This window comes from Hemiscyllium ocellatum, chromosome 16 (genome assembly GCF_020745735.1).
Source record: "Hemiscyllium ocellatum isolate sHemOce1 chromosome 16, sHemOce1.pat.X.cur, whole genome shotgun sequence".
NCBI classification, from domain to species: domain Eukaryota; kingdom Metazoa; phylum Chordata; class Chondrichthyes; order Orectolobiformes; family Hemiscylliidae; genus Hemiscyllium; species Hemiscyllium ocellatum.
This window is the reverse complement of record NC_083416.1, coordinates 76,029,342-76,056,948: the sequence shown is the minus strand read 5'-3', so window position 1 is coordinate 76,056,948 and position 27,607 is coordinate 76,029,342. Positions and strand designations below refer to the sequence as shown.

At 43.1% G+C, this 27,607-nt stretch overlaps 1 protein-coding gene across 3 annotated transcripts in view; it reads left to right on the top strand.

Annotated features, from left to right (window-relative positions):
* The window catches only part of pdgfrb (platelet-derived growth factor receptor, beta polypeptide), a 131,875-nt gene that overhangs the window by 63,000 nt on the left and 41,268 nt on the right, over positions 1-27,607 (top strand). For 2 of the 3 annotated variants that reach the window (XM_060837409.1, XM_060837407.1), the window contains exons 2-11: positions 3,308-3,369; positions 4,012-4,269; positions 5,549-5,815; positions 10,235-10,362; positions 12,951-13,110; positions 15,782-15,971; positions 17,004-17,119; positions 20,064-20,187; positions 21,660-21,871; positions 23,915-24,009. In XM_060837409.1, coding sequence (XP_060693392.1) covers positions 3,308-3,369; positions 4,012-4,269; positions 5,549-5,815; positions 10,235-10,362; positions 12,951-13,110; positions 15,782-15,971; positions 17,004-17,119; positions 20,064-20,187; positions 21,660-21,871; positions 23,915-24,009 — 1,612 coding nt within the window. The remainder of the gene's footprint in view (positions 1-3,307; positions 3,370-4,011; positions 4,270-5,548; positions 5,816-10,234; positions 10,363-12,950; positions 13,111-15,781; positions 15,972-17,003; positions 17,120-20,063; positions 20,188-21,659; positions 21,872-23,914; positions 24,010-27,607) is intronic. The other variant, XM_060837408.1, reaches the window with a different exon arrangement.

Here is a 27,607-nt window from a genome sequence, read left to right as displayed (position 1 = left end):
TGAACATTCAAAGCAAGGAAAGCCATGGATGAGGTTCTTAGATTATCGTTCCACTTATATAGTGAATTGTCAAGCCTCAGGATTTCTAAAGGGTCCTTCCAAACAATGATGGCATTTTTTTTTAAAGCAATGTAGTTACTTCAAAATGTTTGTGCATTTAGAGAGTATTCTGGCCATTTGTCTGGTCGATCAGCAGGACTTCCTGCTTCAACATCCAAAACCTTACCCCACCCCATCTCTCAACTTAAATTCATAACGTCATCCACTACAAAAGAGGCCCTTCATCCCATCAAGTCTGCATTGCCAAAGCTTTCTTAAATCGGTGGAGGCTGGTACATTTACAATATTTAAAAGGTGTTTGAATGGGTATATGAATAGGAAGGGTTTAGAAGGATATGGGCCAAGTGCTGGAAAATGGGACTAGATTAATTTAGGATATGTAATTGGCATGGACAAATTGGACCGAGGGGTCTGTTTCCGCGCTGTACATCTCTGACTAGAGCCACTCTCCAGCACGTCACATGTAGCCTTGAATGTTATATTATTTCAAATGCTCATTCAAGTGCAATTTAGCTGACGCACAAATCCTTTTCCAAAACTTTGTTGCTTGCATACTTAATTATGCCATGCTCCTGTGGCCAATCTTCCTTACCTTTCGTAGGCTTTAATTGATCTGAACCTCTGCTACCTGCAATCTAGGTCATCTCAAATCGCTTCTCCCCTCACCCTGCTCGATGTTAAATGTATCAACCTTGTTTTCGGATTGCTCCAGCCCCACAACTGTCCCAGATGACTGACTATAGCCATCCCTTCTCCCAACTGTGTTGCTATGGTTTGGGCCACAAATGCATAAGGGTTTGCCCCATACTTATGGGCAAAGTGATTTGCCATTGCCCTCTGCATGGACTAACCTGAAAACTCACCCATGCTCGCCACCTGTCACTGCACCAATGGGAAAGACTTACAAGCTGATAATTATTATACAGACTGTTTGGCCATGTTACAAAGGCATTGTGCATGGCCAACAAGTCCTGATGCAGGGCTTCAAACTCATAGAATCTGGCCGAGAGGACTTTACCCTCTGCACCACGAGATCTCCTGCCCCAGAAAACTATTATTATTAGTGGGCGGCACGGTGGCACAGTGGTTAGCACTGCTGCCTCACAGCGCCTGAGACCCGGGTTCAATTCCCGCCTCAGGCGACTGACTGTGTGGAGTTTGCACATTCTCCCCGTGTCTGCGTGGGTTTCCTCCGGGTGCTCCGGTTTCCTCCTACAGTCACAAAGATGTGCGGGTCAGGTGAATTGGCCATGCTAAATTGCCCATAGTGTTAGGTAAGGGGTAAATGTAGGGGCATGTGTGGGTTGCGCTTCGGCAGGTCGGTGTGGACTTGTTGGGCCGAAGGGCCTGTTTACACACTGTAAGTAATCTAATCTAAAAAAAAACAATGAGACAATAACCATATAATAGGGCGGCACGGTGGCACAGTGGTTAGCACTGCTGCCTCACAGCACCAGAGACCCGGGTTCAATTCCCGACTCAGGCGACTGACTGTGTGGAGTTTGCACTTTCTCCCCGTGTCTGCGTGGGTTTCCTCTGGGTGCTCCGGTTTCCTCCCACAGTCACAAAGATGTGCGGGTCAGGTGAATTGGCCATGCTAAATTGCCCGTAGTGTTAGGTAAGGGGTAAATGTAAGGGTATGGGTGGGTTGCGCTTCGGCGGGTCGGTGTGGACTTGTTGGGCCGAAGGGCCTGTTTCCACACTGTTAGTCTAGTCTAGTCTAGTCTATGGTCCTCCAATTCTGGTTTCTTGAGCATCCTCAGTTTTGATCCACCACTGGAGGCTGTCCTTCGCAAGAGTGGAGTCCTAATTTCTGGAATTCTCTCTCCACGACTCTGTATCCATTTCCTGAAAACAACATCTATGAACCAGCTTTATGTTCATAAGTGCTAATGTGATTTAGTGACAAATGTTATTTGATAACCTTCCTGTCAAGTGCCCTGGAAGGTCACCTTACATTAAAAGGTGCCATGCAAAGTTGTTGAAAATGAGCAGCCAATTTCCAAACATCAAGCCCTCGCATCTCAGTAGTTGTGGTAATCACCAGGTCATTTCATCTTTGTGATGTTGATTAAGTTTTCAATTCATTGGAGTGACCACTACTGCTCTTCATTGAAGTAATTCCCAAGGATTCATCTTCCACTACCTGAGAGGACAGACAGGGCCTGGTCTGGCATCGCCTCTGAAAGGCAGTGCCTGTAGAGTGGGTCTTGAACCCACAACCCTCTGACCCCAAGAGGTATGTCTACTCTCTCAGCTAGAGTTCAGGTCCCACCCTGCCTATTAAAAAGTAGAACAGCTTGTCTTTGGTATCACTGAGGCTCACTTCTATGCTATGGGTTCACCTGTTCTTTCGAGAAGTTCAGATCAGATCTCGATGTGAACTCTTGATCAACATTGATATGACTTAGCAGCAGACATCTCGGTCTTGAGCTGCTTTAGTTCCAACTTTCTAACAGAATCTCTCTGACATGACTACCAAGGTCACAGTTACATCACAACACACCTCAGATGCTCATCTGCAAATTCCTTAAATTCGATCGCTAAACAATTGGCCCAAACAAATGATTTGTTGGCCTTCCTGTTATAAAGAATCCCACGTCTTGAGATAGTCCTTCACCTTGAGTTTTCCTTGAACTAATCTACTTTGAACTCAAGCCCTTTAATGTGGGCAATAAAACCAAATGCTAAAAGAACACTAAACCACTGCTTGGTCAAAGAGGTAGGTTTTAGGGAGTGATTAAAGGAGGAAAATGAGCTGGAGAGGTGTAGAGAAGGATTCCCACAGGTTGGGACTCGGATAACTGAAGGCACAGCTACTAATAGTGAAGAAGTTATGACTGGGTCTGCACAAGGCCAGAATTAGTGAAAAGCAGATTCCTATTGGATAGTTGTAAGGTTGGAGGAGATCATAGACTAGTGAGGGGTGAGGTAATGGATAGATTGGAAGATAAAGATGAGGATTTTAAAGTCAAGACATTCCTTGACCAGGATCCAATGTGAGCACAGGTGATAGGGAGTTGGGACTTCCTGTGGTTTAACACTTGGGCAACAGGGTTTCACATAACAGTGCTACATTAAAGATAGCAAATAAATGCAAGATGTTGCTGCTATACTCAATAAGTATTCCCCCAAGTTCTACCCTAATAACTTTTGGGCAAATGGCTGCTGCTCCTCATGGTCACTGTAAAATTGAATTTGCATGATTGATAAAATGAGACTAAGAATATTCTCTTGTGGTTTTCAGCAGCCGCTTCCCACGATCATATTTGAGGACCTCCCCCTTTCGATGGAGTCTTTTTATTGCAGGTACGTATTTTACAAGGATGGAGTGCTCAGACTAAGAAACAGTATTGTTTTCCTGTCTGGCTACAATGTCCGTGGGTTGGAATGTGGGAGTAGATGGGCGTAGACAGGCTGAGGTCAAAGTGTGTGTGTCAGAATTAATTACGAATAATTAGGTGTCAGTTGGTGGTGGCATAGTTCTATTGTCACTGAACTATCAATAAAGAGACCTGTCCTGATGCTGTCGGGACACAGGTTCGACTCCAACTCTGGTGGCTACTGGTGAATTTTGGGTTTAAGTAAGTGAATTTGGAATGTAAAGTTAGCCGTTAATCGTCACTTGATTGTCATAAAAAATAATCTGGTTCACTAATGGCGTTGTACAGTGGAAGTAAATCTGTCATCCTAACCCAGTCCGTCCTACGTATAAGACCCACAGCAAATGTGGCGGACTGCTAACAGCCCTCTGAAATGGCTGAGCAAGCCACTCTGATCAAGAGGCAATTAGGGATTCTGAACAATTGCTTGGATAAATTGTTAAAGTTATATCCTCGACTACCAATGTTTGGTATCATGTCAGTGACGCTGAGCTTCTCTTTTTAATCAGAGGCAGAGCTTCACAATGATACAGTAACAATTTGCTTGTAATGTCTGTGTTTATTCTAGTGTGCCTGCTGACATTCACATTTGGTGAATGTTCTCAAAGTCACTTGAAACCGAAAGAGATCATTCTGCAACCGTCGTCCAATATCACTCTGAACTGTTCCGGGAATGGCCACATTCATTGGAGTTATGAGAAAGTCGCTGATGTCTATCCTGATGGCCGTTTTCTGCACATACGTAACGCAACCATTTATCACAACAGAGAGTACACCTGCTTCAGTAATAAAACCGAGATAATGAGCTTTTACATCTTTGTGCCAGGTCAGTTAAGTTGTTCCATCTCAGTAGGCAGAATCCTATTCTTTAACATTAGTCTTCAGGAATGAAATGTGGAAGCAATTTTTCAGGGTCATGGAAATCACAGGAACCTAAACACAGGAGGTGGCCATTCAGCCCCCTTTGAGCCTGTTCACCATTCCATCCAAATGCAGTTGGTCTGTACCAGGTCAATCTACATTGGTTTCAAATCACTTTAGACCCTTAACAAAAATAGGAGTCTTAGTTTTGAAATTTTCAATTGTGCACCTACCCCAGTTTCCAGAGAAGCATTGTATTGGACTCAAAATGGTAGCTCTGTTTCTCTCTGCTTAGGACTTCTCCAGCACTTTCTTCCCTAATCCACTTTCACAGCCACCTTCGTGTGCAGAGCTCCCCTTTGTGTGAAGAATTGTTTCATGCCATGGTCCTTAACTGCCTAGCTGTAATTTTTGTATTATGTCTCCTTATTATAGACTTCTTCCACAAGTGTAAGACAAATCCAAACCCTTTTGATGCAGTGTTAGTGTCCATACCTCTTGAGTCATGAGGTGTGGGTTCAATTCCAGCTGCTCCAGGGATGAGCAATGATGTCTGTGAACAGGTTGATTTAGAAAATGTCTATACACCTTAATTAAGTCACCCCTTCGTCTCATAACCACAAAGGAAATCATACTTAGGCTGCACAGTATCAAGATTTCACACTTCTTTTCAAACTGGTATCATTCCGTTGAATCCAGACTGCACTCTCTCCAAGGCCAGGCTTCCAGAACCGAACATAATCATTCCAGATGTGGGCGGCACGGTGGCACAGTGGTTAGCACTGCTGCCTCACAGTGCCAGAGACTCGGGTTCAATTCCCGACTCGGGCAACTGACCGTGTGGAGTTTGCACATTCTCCCCGTGTCTGCGTGGGTTTCCTTCGGGTGGTCCGGTTTCCTCCTACAGTCCAAAGATGTGCAGGTTAGGCAAATTGACCATGGCTAATGTAGGGGTATGGGTGGGTTGCCCTTCGGAGGGTCGGTGTGGACTTGTTGGGCCGAAGGGCCTGTTTCCACACTGTAAGTAATCTAATTTAAGCAGAGTCTGATATAACTAATATATCTGCTTCTTTTTGTAGTTCAGTTTTCTTGAGGTAAAGGCCAACATTCCATGAGCCTTTCATTTTTTTTATATAGCTGCCCTCTAGCTTTTAGTAAGTTCTGTCCTTGTACACCCAAACCTCTCAGTACCTCCAGTGTTAGGAAAGGAAAATTAAACCTCATAAATTGTGCTTCTTTTACAGATCCTAACATGTGGTTCCTTCCACAACGGCCAGATGACATGATCATCATAATGGAAAGTTCAGTGTCTTTTAACATTCCATGCCTGGTGTCCAATCCAGATCTCAAGGTCACTCTACTGCACGTGGAAACTAACACCCTTGTAGACCTGCCATACAACAACAAGCAAGGCTTTTTTGGGAAATTCAAAGGTGGGACCTATGTGTGCAAAGCTACACTAAATGGAGTGGAGCAACAGTCTGAGAGTTACATTGTGGACACATATGAAGGTAAGAAGACCCTTGTCAAGGATTGTATAGAACATAAAACAGAGAAGAGGAACAGGCCTTTCGGCCACCATGTCTGTGCCGACCATGATGCCATTCCAAACTAATCCCATCTGCCTACACATGGTCTGCATCCATGTATTCCCTGCCTGTCCATGTGTCTGTCCAAATGCCTCTTAAACATTGCTAGCATATCTGATTCTACCCCTCCCATGGCAGTGCATTCCAAGCACCTACCACCCTCTGAGTAAAAAGACTTGCCTAGCACATCTCCCTTAAACCTTTCCCCTCACACCTTAATCCTATGCCTCCAAGTATTTGACATTTCCATTCTAGGAAAAAGACTCCAACTATGCATTCTATCCATGCCTCTCAATTTTATATACTTAGTCTCCAACGCTCTAACAAAAACAATCCAAGTTTGTCCAATCTGTCCTTATAGCCAATACACTTCAATCCAGGCAACATCCCAGTAAACCTCTTCCTCATCATCTCCAGAGCCTCCACATCCTTCATATAGTGTGGCTATTAAAACTGCACACGGTATTCCATATGTGGCCCAACTAAAGTTTTCAACAACTTACATGATTTACCAACTTTTAGACTCAGTGTCCTGACTAATGAAGGCATTATTGCCATATATCTTCTTTGCCACCTTATCCACTTTTGTTACAACTTTCAGGGAGCTATGAACTTGATCCCCAAAATCTCTCTATATATCAATGTTCCTAAGGGTCCTGTCATTAACTGTACACCTCACTTTTGCACTTGACCTTTAAAATGCATCACCTCACACTCGTCCAGATTAAACTCCACATGCCATTTCTTCATCCAACTTTCCATATTTATAACCTGTATCCTTCCTCAACCTGTAAACTCCACCAATTTTCATGTCAGCTGTGAATTTACTAATCAGATTATTTACACTTTCACCAAAGTCATTTGTATACACTATAAACAACTGAGGTCCCAGCATTGATCTTTGTGGAACACTATTGGTTACAGACCTCCAGTCTGAAAAACACCCCTCCACAAGTACCCTTGGTCTTTAATGGCCAAGCCATTTTTATGCCCAACTTACCAACTCACCGTGGATTCCATATGGTTTGATCATCTGGACCAGCCTACCACGACAGACCTTGTCAAATGCTTTAATAAAGTCCATGTAAACATCCAATGCTCTACCCTCAACAATCATTTTTGTCCCTTCCTCAAAAAACTCAATCAAGTCATGAGGCAAGATGTCCCCTGGAAAAACAATGTGATTATCCCTAATAAGTGCGATAAAGGGCCTGAAACTGTGTTGCACTCTCCTATATTCTATGTTAAGTCTATTCTTTTCCAAATGCGAGTAAATCTTATGCCTAAGAATCTCCTCCAATAATTCCCTTACCATTGATGGATAGCTCATCAGTCTGTAATTTCTTGGATTATTCTCATTGCCCTTCTTAAACAGCATTGGCTATTCTCTAGTCCTCTCAGACTTGGCATATGGCCAAAAGAGGATACAAAGATCTCTATCAAGGCCCCAATAATCTCCCCCCATGCCTCTCTCAGTAGCCTGGGATATATTCTATCAGGCCTTGGGGATTTACCTCCCTTAATGTTTTCCAAGATAACCAATACCACCTCCCTAACATTGACATGTCCCGCAATATCAACGTACCCTCCCTAATCTTACCATCATCAATGTCTGTCTCCCTAGTAAATAACAATGTGAAGTACTCATTAAGGATTTCACCCACATTCTCCCCCTCCATGCATAAATTCCTTCCTTTGTCCTTGAGTTGACCTACCTTTTCCTTAGTTACCCTTTTGTTCCTAATAGATGTGTAAAACGCCTTGACGTTCTCCTTAATCCTACTTGCCAAGAACATTGCGTGGCCCCTTCTAGCCCTCTTAATTTCTTATTTAAGTTCTTATCTAGTTCCTTTATATTCCATAAGGATTTTATTTGATTCCCATTTCCTAAACCTTACAAATTCTTCCTTTCTCTGTTTGACTAAATTTTCAGAATCTCTTATCATCCAAGGTTCCCAAATCTTTCCATCCTTATTTTTCATCTGCACAGGAATATGCTAATCCTGAAATCTGATCTATTGTCCTTTAAAAGATTCCCACATGTCAGATATGGATTTACTGTCAAATAGTCACCCCCAAATCTAATTTCCCCAGTTCCTGCCTAATACTGTTGTAATTAGCCTTCTCCCCCCCCCCCCCCCCCCCCCCCCCGTCCTCCCCATTTTAGCACTTCCACCCAAGCACCAGTCTTATCCATAACTATGTTAAATCTTACAGAATTATGATCACTGTTCCCAAAATGCTCTCCCACTGAAATTTCAAACTCCCTGACCAGGCGCATACTCCAATCCAAAGTCCAGTGTGGCCCCTTCTCTTGTTGAACTATCTACATGTCGTATCAAGAAACCTTCCTGGATGCACAGAACAAATTCTGCTCCATCTAAGCTCCTAGCACTAAACGAGTCCCAGTCAATGTTGGGCAAGTTAAAATCACCCACAACAACAAGTTTATTGTTTTTACATCTCTCCCTGATCTGCTCACATAACTGTTCCTCTATCTCCTGTTAGCTATTGGAAGTCCTACAGTACAAGCCCATCATAGTGGTTGCACTTTCCTTATTCCTGAGTTCTACTCATAAGGCATCATTGGATGAGGCCTCCAGGATGTCCTTTCTCAGTACAGCTGTGACTTTCTCCTTAATTAGTATTGCTAATTTAAATTTTTCTCCATCATGCCTGAAACATCCAAACTCTGGAAAGTTGAGCTATCAGACCTCCCCCTCTCTCAACCAAGTTTTTGTAATAGTTACCACTTCATAGTCCCATGTACTACTCCAGACTCTAAGGTCATCTGTTTTACATATTATTCTCCTTGTATTAAAATAAGTGCACTTCAGACCACTAGTCTTGCCATGTTAATTAACATAGCCCTGCCTGTTTTTCCTATTAAACTTAATTGATTTAACCTCTACCTTTTCTTTAATAACTGCACGTTCTGACCCACCTGAGTGGCACTAACAAACCTCCATACTCCCCCTCCCCCGCCCCCCAGGATATTGGTGCAACCCGTCCTCTGGTATATGTACCCCCTGCCCTGGAAACGATTCCACTTTTCCAAATATCCAAAGACCTCCCTCCTACACTAGCACTTTAGCCACTCATTCATCAGTAGAATCTTGTCATTTCTGATCTCACTAATACGTGGCGCAGGTAGTAATCATACAATTACAACCCTGAAGATTCTGCTTTTCAACTGTCTACCTAATTCTTTAAATTCCCTTTGCAGGGCCTCATCTCTCTTTCTGTCTGTGTCGTTAGGACCAATATGGATTATAACCTCCAGCTCCTCACCCTCCCCTTTCAAAATATCCTGTGCCCATCCATATCTGTAAAATCACCCATCACTGCCGAAAGAGCCCTCATCCGTCCAGACTCGAGTACTGCCGGATGGCCTGCTATCTTCCACTCAGTGTAATCCTGAACTCCTCCAAAACCCATGCAGCCAATGCCATCAATCACACTAAACCACATCACCCTTCGCCCCTTGCTCAGTGATCTAGACTGGCTTCTGGCCCAGCAATAAATCCAAGTTAAAATTTATACCCTTTTTTTAAATGCCTGCATTGCCTACTGCCCTCTTTGTTTCTGTAATCTTGTCCAGCCCTGTAATGCTGCCTGAACTGCTGTGCTCCTCCAGCACCACTAATTCAGAATCATCTGAGATCTCCACATTCCTCCAATTCTGACCTCTTCTCATCCCCAGTTTATTTGCACCATTAATGGGACACACCTTCACCTGCCTGAACCCTTAGCTCAGGAATTTCCTTGCTAAACATCACTACTTCTCTCTCATCCTTTTAAGTAGGCCCTTAAAGCTTGGGGCTCATTGGTTTTGCTTATCGTCACTAATTCTGATATTTCCTTATCTGCATTCCCTGTCATTATTTCTGCTGATGCAGGGATCTCGATGTCTGTGCATGGCAGTGATTGCTGAACCCAGAAGACCATGTGTCCTCTCACCAATCACTGTTTGCAGAACATCCATTAAAAATCTCACACTACCAGGTGAAAGTCCAACAGGTTTATTTGAAATCACAAGCTATCGGAGCACTGCTGCTTTGTCAGACGTCACCTGTGATTTCAGCTTGTGAATTCAAATAAACCTGTTGAACAACCCGGTGTTGTGTGACTTCTGACTTTGTCCACCCCAGTCCAACACTGGCACTTCCACATATGGAATCTTTGAGCAGCTGCACAGTCACTTACAGAGAACACCACTGCAAAGTGGGTAAGAGTGTCTTTGATAACATTCTGCAAAGCAGCTAACAATATTTTACTGTGTCAATGACAACGTATAACCTGTCTACAATGTAAAGGTCATTGTCATTTCCCTTTCTGTAGCACCTGACCATCTTTATATTGAACTTCATGCTGCAAGAACCCTGGTCAAACAGGGAGAACCCATCAGTGTCACCTGTACTGCAAATACCAACTTGCTGGAATATAATTGGAACTGCCCAAGGTTGAAGGTGAGTTTGTGAAAAGTTTAGTGGGTGTCATGGTCCCAATTAATGTTAATGTGGGACAAGTCCAGACCCACAGTGAAACCAAGTTTGATAGAAAGTGTGTTTGATGTCTTCAGTGGGGTTATCATAGTGTTGAAAGGGTACTCGTAGTGCAATGGTCATGTCCCTACCTCTGAGCCAGGAGGCCTGGTTTCAGTTCCCATCTGCTCCACTCCAGGAGTGTGTTATAACATCTGCTTTAGAAAGTATCTCCCACAGTAACCAACCATTGTGTATTCTCACGAGGCTGCTAATCTTTTTAAAACAAAAGAAAACTACCTTATGACACAAAAAGAAAATCAAGCAAAACCATATATGCATATAAGTCACTATGAAAAGATCTTAACAGAAAAAACAGTGATTCAAACTTTTCTCCCAGCAACATCTTTTTCAGATGCTCTATCCCAGAGAAATTGAGACAGGACCCACTGAGAAACCTAGTTTGATTGACTGTGTTTTTTAGAGACAGGGTGGATAGAGAAAAGCTTTTTCCCGGGGTGAAGGATTCAATAAGGAGAGGTTACGCTTTCAAGGTGAGAGCTGGAAAGTATAAGGGGGATACACGTGGCAAGTACTTCACACAGAGGGTGGTGGGCGTTTGGAACGCATTGCCAGCAGAGGTGGTAGAGGTAGGCATGGTAGATTCATTTAAGATGCGTCTGGACAAATGCATGAGTAGGTGGGGAGCAGAGGGATACAAATGCTTAGGAATTGACTGACAGGTGCAGACAGTACATTTGGATCGGCTCAGGCTTGGAGGGCCGAAGGGCCTGTTCCTGGGCTGTAAATTCTTTTGTTCTAAATATCAAACCGATCTTCGTTGTTTAACTTATTATTTAAGAAGCACTTTCTAGTTTTCGTTCTGGGGCAAGTTTTAAGGTTTCGTTCCAGTTTAGATGGCAGGGATTACCTTTTAGATCTGACAGCCAAACATTTCTATAAACTGAGAACCTGGAGATTCTACAAGCCTGAGAAGTTGTCCCATGGCTAGATTGAAACCAGAATCTGAACTTCGTCTGCTAGGGCAAAACTGGAATCTCATTCTCTGAAATGAACTGAAACAAAACTACAAGTGTTTCCTTATCATTTGTTTTCTCTGCGTGTTATGAACTTAGCAATTTAATCACCTCATCAATTCTCTCCACAGCTATCTGGCCAGACGTTTATGAAGTCACATGCGTTCTTGAAAATGATGCAGTTAGGCCAATTTGCCAAAAGATTTTCTGATCTCATATTAAAAAAAACCTTCACATAACAGAAACTAAAATATATCTACCTTTATTTTAATATGATCCAAATTCCTGAATGATAATTTATACTATACATCTTTTTACTATATTGATCATAAAATCCCTATAATGTTGGAAGAGCCCATTTGGCCCATCAAGGCTGGTGCAGCCCTCCAAAACGCATCCCACCCAGACCAAGCCTCCCATCTTTCCCAGTAATCCCACATTCACTATGGCTAATCCACCCAGCCTGCACACTACAGTACAATTTACCATGGCCATCCACCTCACCTGCACCTCTTTGAACTGTGGGAGGAAACCAGAGCACCTGGAGGAAACCCACGCAGACACAGGGAGAATGTGCAAACCCCACACAGACAGTTACCCAAAGTAGGAATCAAACCTCGATCCTTCACAAGGTGAGGCAGCAGTGCTAACCACTGAGCCACCATGCCATAATCGTTGTGTGACAGCAGTGAAACAGTTTAAAACTGGTTAATACTCATGAGGGAACATGGACTTATTTATCCGCACAACCAGCATAAGTTGGAAAGATGAAGCAATAACATCTCCGATATATCAGCTAGCTCCATCAACAACTCTCAGGCAGGGAAAGCACCAGATTAACTACAGTGTAAAGCTACCGCTTATATTGTCCCCCATCAAGCACTCCTAGGCCAAGGAAAGCATGGAGCTAGATGCAGAGTAAAGCTCCTTCTACACGGTCTCCATCAAACATCCCCAGACAAGTACAGCACAGGGTTAGATACAGAGTAAAGCCACCTCTGCACTGTCCCCATTAAACACTCCCCTGACGGGTACAGCATAGAGTTAGATACAGAGTAAAGCTCCCTCTACACCATTCCACTAAACACCCCCAAAGCAGATACATTAACCAGGGCACTCACTTTTAGAAACAATACTTCAGTTCTTTAAAATCACCCAAGAAGGGGACAGTTTCAAGGTTTAATGTTTTATCTGAAAGACAGCTCCAACTGTGCTGCTGTCCCTCAATAATAAATCCCCTCCCCCACAACAATGCTTCTTCCGCATTGATTCTCCAACAATGTATCACTCCCTCAGTACAGTCTGTAACAATGCGGCACTCCCTCGTGGTACTGCCCCTCTGACAGTGCAGCACTCCCTCCGTACTGCACCTCTGACTCTCCCACAGAGCTTCCTTTCCTTTTATGTTTTTCCAACTAAATGTCGACTTCTCCACCACCTGGTGCTGCTTGGCTTGCTGTGTTCTTCCATCTTCCTGCCTGTGTACATTAGTTCCTCTTAGCAGAACTAAAAGGAAAACTCTCTACTCTTGTTCAGGAAGCTCAAATAACTGTGTCTGACGGGGCTCAGGAAGTGAACTCCACCCTCTACTTGGAAAGCGCCATGCTGGAAGATTCCGGATGGTACAACTGCAGTGTCATAGGGTACCACACTCTAAATCAATTTGAAGAGAAGGCTCTGCAAATTACCGTTGTCAGTGAGTAACCTTTTATCAATGAAAGTATCACTACGGTACCTTCAAGCATGCAGATTGTGGGGGATACTGGTCGGTCTGGGTGAGAATCCTTGTAAATGCTGTACTAGTAAATCTGTCTGGTTATCAGCTGAATTGACTCGGTTTTATGTTAAATAAAGTTCTTTTATTTTGCCTGAGTTTTCCAACAGCTGTCCTGACAGACAAACACTCAAGGAAGAAAACAGAAATAATTTTTGTCATTAAAGATTTGAGCATTGCTGAAAAATGAGCTTTTTCATCTTTAATTCATCAGACAAGAATATCCACATATTTTTAAAAATAACAACAAAAATAGGCTTCAATTAAACGTATCTTTTTCTAACAAGTCTGTACTTCCAAACAACTAAAGTGAGAGTGAATCATTACAGGTAACTTAACTCTCACCCTGCATCAGTAAAGTTACAGGAGAAAGTGAGGACTGCAGATGCTGGAGATCAGAGCTGAAAATGTGTTGCTGGAAAAGCGCAGCAGGTCAGGCAGCATCCAAGGAACAGGAAATTCGGCATTTCGGGCATAAGCCTGATGAATCAATCAATGCCTCCAACTTTATATGCTTAACATCAATGAAACCATTAACATTATGTGGGGGCTCTTGTGACACAGTGCTGGTGCCCCTGCTACAAGGCGAAGTGGCCTGGCTTCAAGTCCCACCTGCTCCAGAGGTGTTAATAACATCTCTGAACAGGTTGGTTCTGAAATATGCAATAATTAACACCGTGGGCTCCTGCATATTCTTGCTTCTAATAGTGATTGGATCATTATGGTCCTCAATTAAGCTTTGTTGAAATATCCACAATCTTTCTTTCTGTCACATGCATTGTTATGATCCCAGCTGACATCAGTGCTCCTAACTGAGTGTAAAACTTTGCTTGTTCGGTCCTAATTTTGTCTTTTTTTTTAGATCAATAGAGGTCCCTTTCTGAGTGAATTCACAAGAGGCTACCTATAGATTTTTTTTTACATGAAGATTTAAACACTTATTAAATGAGAGTATAATAGACAATAGACAAACATTTGGAACGATTTAATTATGAATATCAGAAAAGGATTTTATTCGTCCTGCACTTTTCTCCCATGTCAGCATGATCCCTACAAAGACCCAAAATTCTGAGTGAGGCTTCTCACTCAGACGCAGACTGGGATAGTTGTACCTAATCCCCTTCCAACGAGTTTCTGTGCAGACATGCAACATTTTGTCCCTTCGTCTAGTGTCTTTCCCTGAGACTGCACAATCTGCAAACCAAACACACTATTACTTTAATTTCAGAGCATTTACATGAGTTCCCTAATGTTCAGCATTTCCTCGCTTTCTGGCATTCGTCATGCTGACTGACTGACTTTCTTGATTATTTTGCCTTTTACCAGATGTTACTGGACACCTGTCACTAAGCAACAGCACAGCTGTTTCCTCCACAATCCTTTTTAGTGCATTGAGCTATTCACTTCAATGGTTTAAAACAGAATACCAGGCTTCTCACGCCACAGCTCACGGGGTGAGGGCATCACTGGCTAGGCCAGCATTTATTCCCTGTCCCTAATTGCCCAGAGTCAACCACTTTACTGTGGATCAGGAGTCACATGTAGGTCAGACCAGGTAAAGATAGCAGTTTGCTTCCCTAAAGGGCATTAGTGTACGAGTTTGGTTTTTTGATAATTGACAGTGGATTCATGGTTGTCATTTAACTCTTAATTCCAGACATTTATTGAATTCAACTTCCACCACCTGCTAGGATTGAGTTCAAATCAGAGTCCCCAGAACATTAGCTGGGTCTCTGGATTAACAGTCCAGCAATAATATCCCCACTGCCTCCCTCATAAGCAAGTTATGATTTAGGTAACCAGGGAAGCGTACCAAATAGGATGGCATAACTCAGGCAATAGGACCATTTACATTTTCCTGTGGGGATTGGAGAATAGGTTGAGAAGGTAGATTTGTCAAATTTAAATTAGTCAAGATGAGATTGTCCTGTGGGCTCAAGTGATTTTTCTGTCATCGTTGGATGAAAATTCTTATTAAAATGTACCCAGATCACTGTGGAAACATTTAAGAGACGTAAAATCTCCTCTCACATTGACCAGAAGACGAAACATCATCTTTCATATGTTCCTAACTTATACTGCTTTATACTGGATACTAATGAAGTGTAACCCTGCACACCCCAGTGCTACACGTGATCTTAAATGGGGTAAAACTATCGCAAAGTCTCAGACTGAAGAATCTGGACTGTCCTCCTCAGCTCAGGAAGTTAAGAGGAGGTTTATTGGGGATGTCCAAAGCCATTCAACATTACGATGGGGCAGATAGGGAAAAGCTGCAACCTCTGGCAGATCAATTAGTAAACAGGGCCCACCCAGGTAAAATAATCAGCAAAAGAATTAGAGAGAAGATGAAGAGATGCATTTTTCACTCAACAAGTTGTGTGAAAGGGTAGTAAAGATTGAATTATTTGTAAATTTTGGAAGGGAAATGAATCAATACCTGAAAAGAGAATCTTTTCAGACAGCATGGAGAGGGGTAAGTGGGTGTGGAACTAATTGGGTAACTGTCTGGTTTTATCTATACTGGTCTAGTATAGGCACAGTGGGCTGAACAACCTCATGTTATATTGTAATATTCTGTGATGCTTTACAGGAAATGGATTTGTTCATCTCAACACCAATCTGAGTGCCATTGAGTATGCAGAGCTGTCAGAGGTGAAAATATTTGTGGTTAATTTAACTGCCTATCCAGAACCTACTGTCAAGTGGCTGAAAGACAACGTACCATTCAACGAAAAGTCCAATCAAGTGACATTTACCAAAAAATCTCTGGGCAAAAACAGGTAAATGGTTGCATTGTTTCCAGTTCTTCAGTACAATTCTCAGGGCAACAACAGCATGATAGTCAATAATCATTCCGATAGTGAATTCAGGAGAAATTGTTTTTTATTCAAAGATTAGTGAGAATGTGAACCTCACCGCCAAAGGGAATGTTTGTGGCAAAAAGTATAGAGGCAATTAAGTGGAAACCAGATAAACACGAGAGGGAACAGAGTAGAAGAATTGCAGAGCTATGGGAGAAAGAGTGAGGCAAGAAATGGCACTTTCTACAAGACTGGCCTCCTACTGAATTGTAAGATTCCATGGCATTGAGAACTCTCTTCTTACAAAGGGTATGGATGCTGGTTGTTAACGGGAGCTTTCAGGATTAAGGTCGCTGTATTTTGACTTGGGGCATTACATTCCAAACATGCGGTCTTTGAGGGTGGGTAACACTCACCACATGTGTTCGGTCTGACAATGGTCTTCCACCCGTGTAATTTTATGTTCCATGGAACTCCACAAACGGTAACGGGGGAAGGGTACAGAGGTCTTAGGCACACTGGTAATGTCACTGCCTCTGGGCCAGAATCTCTGGCTTCATGTCTTCGTGGGATGTGTTGGCACTGAGGGAGTGTTCATGACGCAGTTGAACAAACTGAACAGCCTGTAAAACCTTTCACCATTACCCCAACGTATCTCAAAGGGAAAATCATGTGTTTAAAGATGTGCAAAGGTGAAAGGAAGTGGACAGGGTGACAGTGGGGAGTGGGAGTAGGTGGCTGTCAGAGGAGAGAAGGAAGTCAATAAAGGGCATTATTAGTAATTCCACCCCAGTCTGCGATTTCTTGTCTAGTGAGATCAATATCTCTCTTTGTATGGAGACTATGGAGAAATTTGGGAAAGGTAACATTGTAAACAAAATGTGTCTTTAAGCCTTGGTTAAAGGAAACTGTCTGTTTCAATGTCGATCACAATATTCTCTTCCTTTCCTGCTACATCCTTCAGTATCTCACTGACTCATACCATTCCCTGCTCTCAACCTTCCATCACAGGTATCAGTGCGCACTCCATCTCATCCGTGTGAAGGAAGAAGATTTTGGGAATTATAGCATTCAAGTGTGGAATGCTGACAGCAAAGAGGAGTTTACCTTCTCTTTAAGAGTAAATGGTGAGATATTTACACATCAACATCTCTGACTGTTCGAGGGAATCAGAGATGGTGCCTCTTCCAGGGAAATGTAAAAGATCCCATCACAATTTATTATAGAAGTGTCCTGACCTATGGAGAAAGTGAGGACTACAGATACTGGAGATCAGAGTTGACAGTGGGGTGCTGGAAAAGCACAGCAGGTCAGGCAGCACCCGAGGAGCAGGAGAATCGACCTTTCGGGCGAGAGCCTGATGAAGGGCTCTTGGCTGAAACGTTGATTCTCCTGCTCCTCGGATGTTGCCTGACCTACTGTGCTTTTCCAGCGCCACACTCTCATGTCCTGACCTATGTTTATTCCACAAACAGTTATCTTTCAGCACAGAAGGTGGTAGCCACTTGGCCCTTGCTGTAATTGATGGCTCTTTGAAGGGACTATCCAATTAGTCCCACATCCTCTGTGTTTCCCAAAGTCCTGCAAACTCTTTCTCTTCGATCCTTTATCCTACTGTTTATCATATCAAACTTTGTGGGATCCTACCATGCACAAATTAGCTGTTTAATTTCCTTGATTAGATTGGCAACAATACATCTCAGAAGATTAGATTAGATTACTTAGTGTGGAAACAGGCCCTTCGGCCCAACAAGTCCACACCGACCAGCCGAAGCGCAAACCCACCCATACCCCTACATTTACCCCTTACCTAACACTACGGGCAAATTAGCATGGCCAATTCACCTGACCCGCACATCTTTGGACTGTGGGAGGAAACCGGAGCACCTGGAGGAAACCCACGCAGACACTGGGAGAACGTTCAAACTCCACACAGTCAGTCGCCTGAGTCGGGAATTGAACCCAGGCGCTGTGAGGCAGCAGTGCTAACCACTGTGCCACCGTGCCGCCCAAGATGTTATTGTTGTGAAGTGATTTGTGATACTGTTATCTCTAACACTGAGACTCCCCCTAATAAATACAGTAGCTATAATAGCCGGGTAGAAGCTAGGAATACTGCTGGGGGACTCACCTCCCTGAGGTGCCCGTCATCCACAAGGCACAAGTCAGGAGTGTGATGGAATACACTCCATGTGCGTAGATGGGTGCAGCTTCAGCATTCAAGAAGCTTGACACCATCCAGACCAAAGCAAAGAAAGCCAACATAGATTTGTCAAAAACAACTTGTGATCAAGTAAATTAATTTTATTTTCCATGAGGTAACAGACTTCAAGAGTGTAATGCGATGGTTGAGGTGTATATGGACTTCCAACAGATGGTTGATATAGTATCAACAGTTTGTCAGTAATTTTGAGGCCAATAGAATTAAAGAGTCGGTGGCCGCTTATTTGTGAAGTTGTTTGACTTACAGAAACAGAATAATGGCGATGCATTGTTTTTTGCAGATTTTATGTGCACAACTTGATGAAGGGGAAAGGACAGGTTTTGGGAAGTTGTTATAAAAGCATATGATGTCTTGAATTTTATGAATAGGGATGTGGAGTTCAAAAGCAAGGAAGTCATAATGACCTGAAAAGGTATTAAAAACAAAATTCTGAAGAGACATATTGGTCTCAAAATTTTCACAGTATTTCTCTCCCCCTAGATGTTGCCAGATCTGTTGAGATTCTTCAAGACTTTCTGCTTTTATTTCTGTATAAGTCCTGGTGTATTTCCAACTAGAGTGTTTTGACCAAATCAGGCACTACATTTTAGGAATGTTCGGAAGGCTTTATAAAGGGTGTGGAAAGATTTACAAGACTGGCTCCAAGGATAAGGGATTTGGGTTTTGTGGATAGATTGCTGAAGCTGAGGCTGTTCTCCTTGGAGAAGAAAATATTGAGAGGGGATTTGATGATGATGTTGGTCAACATGATGAGGGGTCCGGACAGAATAGGTAAAATGAAACTGTCCCCTTTAGCAGAAGGGTTGAGACCCAGATTTAAAGATGACTAGCAACAAGAACCAATTGTGACATGCAAAAACGTACTGTTAAGCAATGAGTTATTAAGATTTGGAAGACACTGCCTGAGGATGTGTTGAAGCAGGTTCACTAGTTGTTTTTCAAAAGGGGATTGGAGAAGGACATAGTCGTACAGTCATAGAGTCATTCAGCACAGAAACAGACCTTTCAGTCCAACCAGTCCATGCTGGACATAATCCCAAACTCAACTCGACCCAACTGCCTCTCCTGATCAGTGTCCCTCCAGCCCTTTGCTATTCATGTGCTTATCCAAATGTCTTTTAAATGTTGTAACTTCACACATCCACCACTTCCCTAGTAAGTTAATTCCATGTCTGAACCAGCCTCTGTGTAAAACATTTGTCCCTCATGTCTTCTTTAAATCTCTCTCCTCTCACCTTAAAAATATGCCCCCTAGTCTTCAATCCTACATCCTATGGAAAAGACATCTGTCATTAACCTTATTTGTACACAGTTACAGGGAAAGGGCCAGGATGGGGAGTAGAGAATAGCATGGAGTCAGTAGGCTGAATGACCTCCTTTTGGGCTATAGCTATTGTTTAACTCTCTTCATTATGCAAACACGTTAAATCCTAGGATTGTTAAACCTTGGAACCGCTTCTTTCCATCAATCTCCCCTCCAAACTGCAGGACTATTTTCCTTATTCAACCTTCCCTCTAACCTGTGGGAACCCCTCCATCAAACTTCCCTCAAAACTCTGGGACACCTCCATCAATCCCCCGTCCAAACTGTGGGACTCTTCCTCTCCATGACTTTTACCATTTATTCTACATTCCAGGGCTTGATAAAAATACCAGATTTTGTGAATTAAATGTTGATTCCGCCTCTGTTTATAGCCGGTAGTGCAGAGAAAAGCAATCACTTCAGCTTCAGAGTCCAGAGAATTCAAAGGAGAAAATAGAGAGTAACATATAGTGAGAAACAAAGAGAGTGAATTGGATCCAATGTGTTGGTCTCTTATTCCTATTGCCTTTTCTTTGACACACAGTGCCAGCTAGGATCCTGGAACTCAATGACTTTCACCAACTGAATGGTATCCAGACTGTGACCTGTGTTACTGAGGGATTGCCTTTACCAGAAGTCACCTGGTATACATGCCATGACCTGAAAAGGTAAGCCAGTTTGAAAATTCCCAAGTTACCAACAACTGAGAAAGACAAGGGCAAAAAAGGCAGAAAAAATAAGAAGCACCAAGCTCCTATCTAAATCCTGAATTGGACAAACTTTTATTATTATTGGGTCAAAGTCCTGGAACTCCCTCCCTAGTCGCATTGTGGGTGTCTGTAGTGGTTCAAGAAGACAGCTCACCACCATTTTCTCTGGGACAATCTAGGAATGAGCAAACAAATGTTGCGTTTCTTGGAGATGCCCATATCCTGAGAATGAACTTAAAGTCCTGCTGATCCACGGTATTAGATTAGATTCCCTACAGTGTGGAAACAAGCCCTTCAGCCCAACCAGTCCACACCGACATTCTGAAGAGTAACCCACCCAGAACCATTTCCCTCTGACCAATGCGTCTAATACTATGGGCAATTTAGCATGGCCAATTCACATGACCTGCACATCTTTGGACTATGTGTGGAAACTGAAGTACCCGGAGGAAACCCACGCAGACACTGGGAGAATGTGCAAACTTCACATAGACAATCGCCCGAGGCTAGAATCAAACCTGGAACCCTGATGCTGTGAGGCAGCAGTGCTAACCACTGATCCACCGTGCCACCCTATTGAAGGTTATTGAGCACGAAGACGTTTTGGGATTGGACAGTGTTACCCTCTTCTCTTTCCATCCCATAGCATGAGGCACCTGGGTTACAGTTATCGTGGTTTACAGATCCTACCAAAATTCCCTGCTCAGACTACAGGGTCAAACATGTTCCATCTTCTCATAACTGAATTGGGATAAGGAGCAAGAGAACTTTGACTAGATATAACTATCTTTGGATTTATCTTTTTTGCATTTATTTTGGAATTTACCAGTAAAGTTATTTTGTAATTTTTTTAAATCGGGTCTACCCAAATGATATCAGGGCTAAAAGGGTCAAAATCAGAGTGCATGTTGCATAGCCTGGACTTACATTCCTTCACGCTTAGCAGATTAGGATGGAGATTTATTTGAGGTGTTTAAGATGTTGATATAATTGATAGGCTGGAAAAAGAAAAGAAAAATGACATTTTCAACAACAATCCTGAATAAAGAGGCATTATTTAATAGTTAGATCCAGAATGTTCAAGACAATCTCTTCCCACGAAGGCTTTTGTAAATTTTGAACCCAATAAAAGATTTTAAAAAGCAGGTCAGTTTAAAAAAATTTAAAACTGAGAATGATAACTTGTGTTCAGGTAAGGATATTAAGGGTTATGGAATGAAGATAGGCAGATGACATTGAGATATAGATCAGCCATTGGATACAATATGGGTTTAGAGGGTAGAATAGATCTCTCCTGGTCATCTGTTCCTTTCTTGAGCTTCTGCTAGCTTGCGTTAGAGGGAGTGCTGAGCACTGGCTATTCTTCCTTTGATCCAATCAACCTCAACTGCAGTCATTCACCTCCCATGGAATCTGATGAATTATTCTAGGTGCAACAATAAGGTGGGGAAGTGGAATCCACTGAAAATCAACTCGAGTGGAATCCAGGTGGAGAAGCGGATCTCTGAGCTGCCAGGAAACCGGGTCTTCCGTGTAGAGAGTGTTCTCATCCGGAAGAATGTGGATGAAACTGCTGCGATGCGCTGCTCCGCCAATAATGGCTTTGGGACCGTGAGCCGGGATGTCAAGCTTATTTCCCATGGTGAGTACTGAACTCTGAGCTGGGAATGAAGAGGCTGCATGGCTGGGAAGGGAGCAGACCAGAACGGTGGAGGGGAGGGGAGAGGAGAGATGGCGGGAGGAGACGGAGTTGGGAACAGCAGAATAATAGAGCACAGAGACTAGGCAGACACAGAGAGAGACAGTGGGTCAGCTCCCACTCACAAAGCTGAAGAACCAAGGTCCAGAAGTAACATCACAGCCATACAAAGCTCTGGTCGTATCTCATCTGGAATAATTGCATTCAGTTCTGGACTCTGGACCTCGGGGTAGATTTATTCTACTTTAAAAGAGTCCAGTGCAGTTTTATAAGAGCTAAAAGGGTTGACTTGTGAAAGCTGATTGTATTGACATGCCAGCTTAATATAACCATTTGTGTGCGTAATTTTTCATCTTCCCCATGTGGAAGTGTCTGGCCTCCAACTGGCAACATAGCAGCCCAACGGGGGTCACTTGTATTGGACAGGAAGAACACATCCCTAAATCCTGTGTGAAAATATCCGAGAATGGGTAGGAACACAAGACATTGGCTGCAATTGTGGCCTTAGACTTACCAGAATGTCATTGTAAAGATTCTGTTGCCAAATACAACTAAATATCAGATGAGATAGAGTCATAGAGATGTACAGCATGGAAACAGACCCTTCGGTCCAACCTGTCCACACTAACCAGATATCCCAACAAAATCTAGTCCCACCTGCCAGCACCCGGCCCATATCCCTTCAAACCCTTTCTCTTCATATACCCATCCAAATGCCTCTTAAATGTTGCAATTGTACCAGCCTCCACCACATCCTCTGGCAGCTCATTCCATACACATACCACCCTCTGCGTGAAAAGGTTGCCCCTTAGGTCTCTTTTATATCTTTCCCCTCTCACCCTAAACCTATGCCCTCTAGTTCTGGACTCCCTGACCCCAGGGAAAAGACTTTGTCTGTTTATCCTATCCATGTCCCTCATAATTTTGTAAACCTCTATGAGGTCACCCCTCAGATGAGGTATAAATAATATTAGTTTCCACACAAGTCGCAACGATCTTCCTTGTTTGAAATGGTACTGAACTCCCTCATCCAAACAGTGTTTCTAACCATTTTTATCCATTATGTGTGGCTCTTATGATTAGTGGGTAAAAAATGAGGTCTGCAGATGCTGGAGATCAGAGCTGAAAATGTGTTGCTGGTTAAAGCACAGCAGGTTAGGCAGCATCCAAGGAATAGGAAATTCGACGTTTCGGGCATAAGCCCTTCATCAGGAATGATTCCTGATGAAGGGCTTATGCCCGAAACGTCGAATTTCCTATTCCTTGGATGCTGCCTAACCTGCTGTGCTTTAACCAGCAACACATTTTCATCTCTTATGATCAGTGCCTGTACCCATACAGCTCCAGAACAGAGAACCCAATGTTTGACACCGAACAATAATGAGCGAGTATCCTCAACGAGAAAGCAAAATGTGAAAATTATTCAAATATTCTGGCCTTACAGTGACTCAGTGGGAATAGATCTCTTGTCTCTAAACCAGTCATTTCTGGGTTCAAGCCCCACTTTGGAAACTTCAGTGACTATAACAGGCTGATACTCCATTGCAGTGCAGGGAGCATGCCATACTGCGTTTTGAAGGAGTTAAACCAGTATTCTATCTGCCCTCTATGTGGATGACCCCACTGCCAGTTGGTTGAAGATGAGTAGGCAAGGTCTCCCTGTTGTCCTGGAGCTAATATTTATTTCACAACCAATGTTGCACAGGGTTTTAGGAACACGTTGTTATCTGGGGAGTTTGCTGAGTGCAAGTTGAGCTGCCCCATTTCTGATATTACAACAGACACTGCGACATTTCATTGGCGGGGAAGCGTACTAGGGTGTCCAGAGTTTGTGCGTGCCATCACAGAAATACAAGACTTTTGCTTTTCTATAATGTAAATTTCGCTGTGTTGTATACCACAGAGCCACTGTTGGTTGTTTATACTATCTCACATACTCCTTTCTGGACAGCAACTACTCACCTTTCCCAATTTTTCCTCCTTCAGGTATCCAGTCTCAGCTGGTCACTGTGGCCACCATCCTGGTTTTGTTGGTCATCATTGTCATCTCATTAGTGGTCCTGGTTGTGGTTTGGCGGAAGGTAAGAGACTGATGTTCGAAAATGATGAGAGTGAGCAATCTCACTGAGACCTGACCATGGCTAACCCTAACCATAACCCTCAGCACAGAGAACAACCTTTCCATGGCCTTCGACTTTCAATTCTGCTCTCTTCAGTTTACTGAAGTCCACAAGCGATTTGATGGGTCAAAATGACCTGGCATTTCTGGCATTGCCAACACACTTCAATGTTAACTGCCCAATAGACAAGATCATGGATTAGCCACCAATGCCCACATGTCCTTGCTCCTTCTGCAGCAATACGTCCTGGCAAAGAGCTTTGACACAACAATTTGTTTTCCTTTTGAAGGTAGTGCTCCTTCAGGTATCAAGCTCATCTCAGTAGGGCAAAGCAGCTGAGGATGTCTGACAATTCTTTTATCATGTCAAGCCACCTTTCTACAGATATTTTTTATTTAGCCCATTCAGATATGTTTTAACACAGCTCTGGAACAGGTGGGGTTTGATGTTGTGGTTCTGCTCGCCGAGCTGGAAGTTTTTGCTGCAAATGTTTTGTTCCCTGGCTAGGGAACATCATCAGTGCTGTTGGAGCCTCGTGTGAAGCGCTGCTTTGATGTTTCTTCCGGTATTTATATTGGTTTGTTCTTGCTGCTTCCGGGTGTCCGTTTCAGCTGCAGTGATTTGTATGTGGGAAATACCGGAAGAAACATCAAAGCAGCGCTTCACATGAGGCTCCAACAGCACTGATGATGTTCCCTAGCCAGGGAACGAAACGTTTGCAGCAAAAACTTCCAGCTCGACGAGCAGAACCACAACAACGGATACCCGAGCTACAAATCTTCAATCAGATTTTAAGGTGGGGTTTGAGCCCAGGTCTTCTGGCTCAGAGGTTGGGGCACTATCACTGAGCCACAAGAGCCCTCTGACCACTCTTGGAGTTGTTCCTATAACCAGAAGTGCTGTTACATGCAACTAATTTTATTTCCCTTGGTAGTTTTTTCATCAATTTAACCATCACCCATGTTTTCCAATTGATCAATTTACATACAAAGCCGATTAAGGATAATACAGATCATCAAAGGTGAGGGAGAGGGGGAAGGGCTAAATCAATATGGAGATGAAAGGGCAGGCCATCCTATATTAATGTTCCACAGTGGCTTCAGTTGCAGGTCATTATCTAGTTCCAGTTGAAGTTGGTCATAGTCATTTTGATCAAAGTGCAGCAGACTGATTTTGAGCACATCTTCCACCTTGATGTCTATTCTAAATCAATGGAGTGTCTGTGATGTCTTCATTCTATAACAAAAACGGAAAGAACTACAAATGCTGGAAATCAGAAACAAAAACAAATTGCTGGAAAAGCTCAGCAGGTCTGGCAGCATCTGTGGCGAGAAATCAAGAGTTAACATTTCTGGTCGAGTGACCCTTCCTCACACCTATTCTGGGAAATTCTGAGGAAGGGTCACTCGACCTGAAATGTTAACTCTGATTTCCCTCCACAGATGCTGCCAGACCAGCTGAGCTTTTCCAGCAATTCCTGTTTTTGTGTGCGCATCTATGTTTGGGATAGGAATTCTGATTGACATACTCAGTGTGACCATTTTGGTGCTATGTTTATTAAAAATATCAAGGTCCTATCCTGGTATTTTTGCCAGAAGTTGTTGTGGTAAAAGGTGGTGGTGCACTTATTAGTGGTTGCACTGAATCATTTCCTGTGGTTTGTAATCTGTTCCCACAGTGAATTGCCTACTTAACAGGTACATATGGAAACTTGTGATGCCAAATACATGATCAACTGTTTCATGTTCAATTGGAAACAAATGCTGATGTCAGACTTTTGGATCTAAATACAATTCATTTGCTATCTTATGTAATGAACAGTCCTAGCCTTTTCTGCAAAACATTTGAGTTTCAGAATTGCCTCTTGGGGTTGTAGTGCAGTTTTCTGCTGAAAGTACTTGTTTTGGAGACTCAAATATGTTGCTAGCTCCTCCTACCATACATATGGTGAGTTCTTCTTTAGGAGCTTTCTCTTTGATGTGTTGTTGGAAAATTTGGGAATGTGTGGTGCCAAGAAGATGAAGAATCCAAGCCACCCCTGCGATTCTTCATTGTCATGTGGTGTAGGCATTTGTCACATGTCTTTGACTTTGTCTGGGTCAGGACAGATTCTGCAAACTGATTATATCGAAAATGTTGATTTAACCTGCATTCACCCAGCACTTCTTGAAAATGAGCAATTGCCAACAGGGAGTGAACATCCCAAATGTGCTCCTCTTCAGTTTTGTCAATGACCACATTATTATCATAATGCACGTGCATTCAGAAACACTTTCTGTAATACTGTCCGAATTGTGCTGCAATAGACCTTTACTGAGAGACAAACCAAAACGTAGCCACTGGAATCAATACTTCCCAAATGTCGTTCTGACTCTTGAGATTCCATGGTGACTGTATTGTGCCGCAAATGGTAACACGGTGGCTCAGTGGTTAGCACTGCTGCTTCACAGTGCCACAGACCTAGGTTCAATCCCAGTCTTGGTTCACTGCCAATGTGGTGTTTGCACATGCTCCCTGTGTCTGCGTGTGTTTCCTCCCGCGATCCAAAGATGTGCAAGTTAGGTGGGTTGGCCATGCTGAATCGCCCAAAGTGTCCAGGGATGTGCAGGCCAGGTGGATTAGCCATGGGAAATGCAGAAATAAGATAGGGAGGTGGGTCTGTGTGGGATGCTCTTCAGAGGGTTGCTATGGACTTGAGATGGGCCAAATGGGTGCTTCCAAATTCTAGATTCTATGATTGCGTTGACCAATAGGAGAATGTGAAGACTGCAGATGCTGGAGATCAGAGTCGAGAGTGTGGTGCTGGAAAAGCACAGGTCAGGCAGCATTTGAGAAGGCCAATTGACATTTTGGGCATAAGCCCTTCATCAGCCCTTCACCAATACCCATGTTTTGCATCCAGCTGGAAAATAATTCAGTTCCTGTGAACTTGGGATTCAGTTCCTCTCTGGGCATTTCATTTAAGGAGGGCTTTAGATGTCTTAGATGTTGACATATCTTGATTGCACTTTCTTGCTTTTTTATGCAAGTAATTGCCCTACACCAATCTACAAAGTGATCCACATAGCAAATTATGCCAACGTATTCCATGTAATCCAGCTCCTAATTAATGTTTTCTTATATGTGAACAATGCACTTTCTGGGAAGGTTAATTGATCTTCTGTGAGCTGCAATTGGCATTGTCTTTGAAACTTCATACAGTGGTTGTAATGACATCAGCTAAGTGGACATCGGAGAATATGAGTTCCCTGCCGTTGAACTGTCCCTTAGCTGACAGATATAAACAGGAGCATCAAGCAACCTGTTCACTCTGATAGCTGGCTCTGAGAAAGCTGGATCAGTGTTAAGGACTGTCCGTGTGTAATTAAAGGGTGACTTGGTGATGGGATACCAGCCTTTGCGGAGTTACTTCACTTCATTTAAAAGCAAACCCAGCCAGGCACAATGGTTGTAAATCCTGGACTGATCTAGTGTGGGTCTTTTGGGAAGACGTCATTAGGAATACAGGCAAACCCCAACTCCATTATCCAATCCAACAATTGAGCATTTGCAAAGTTTC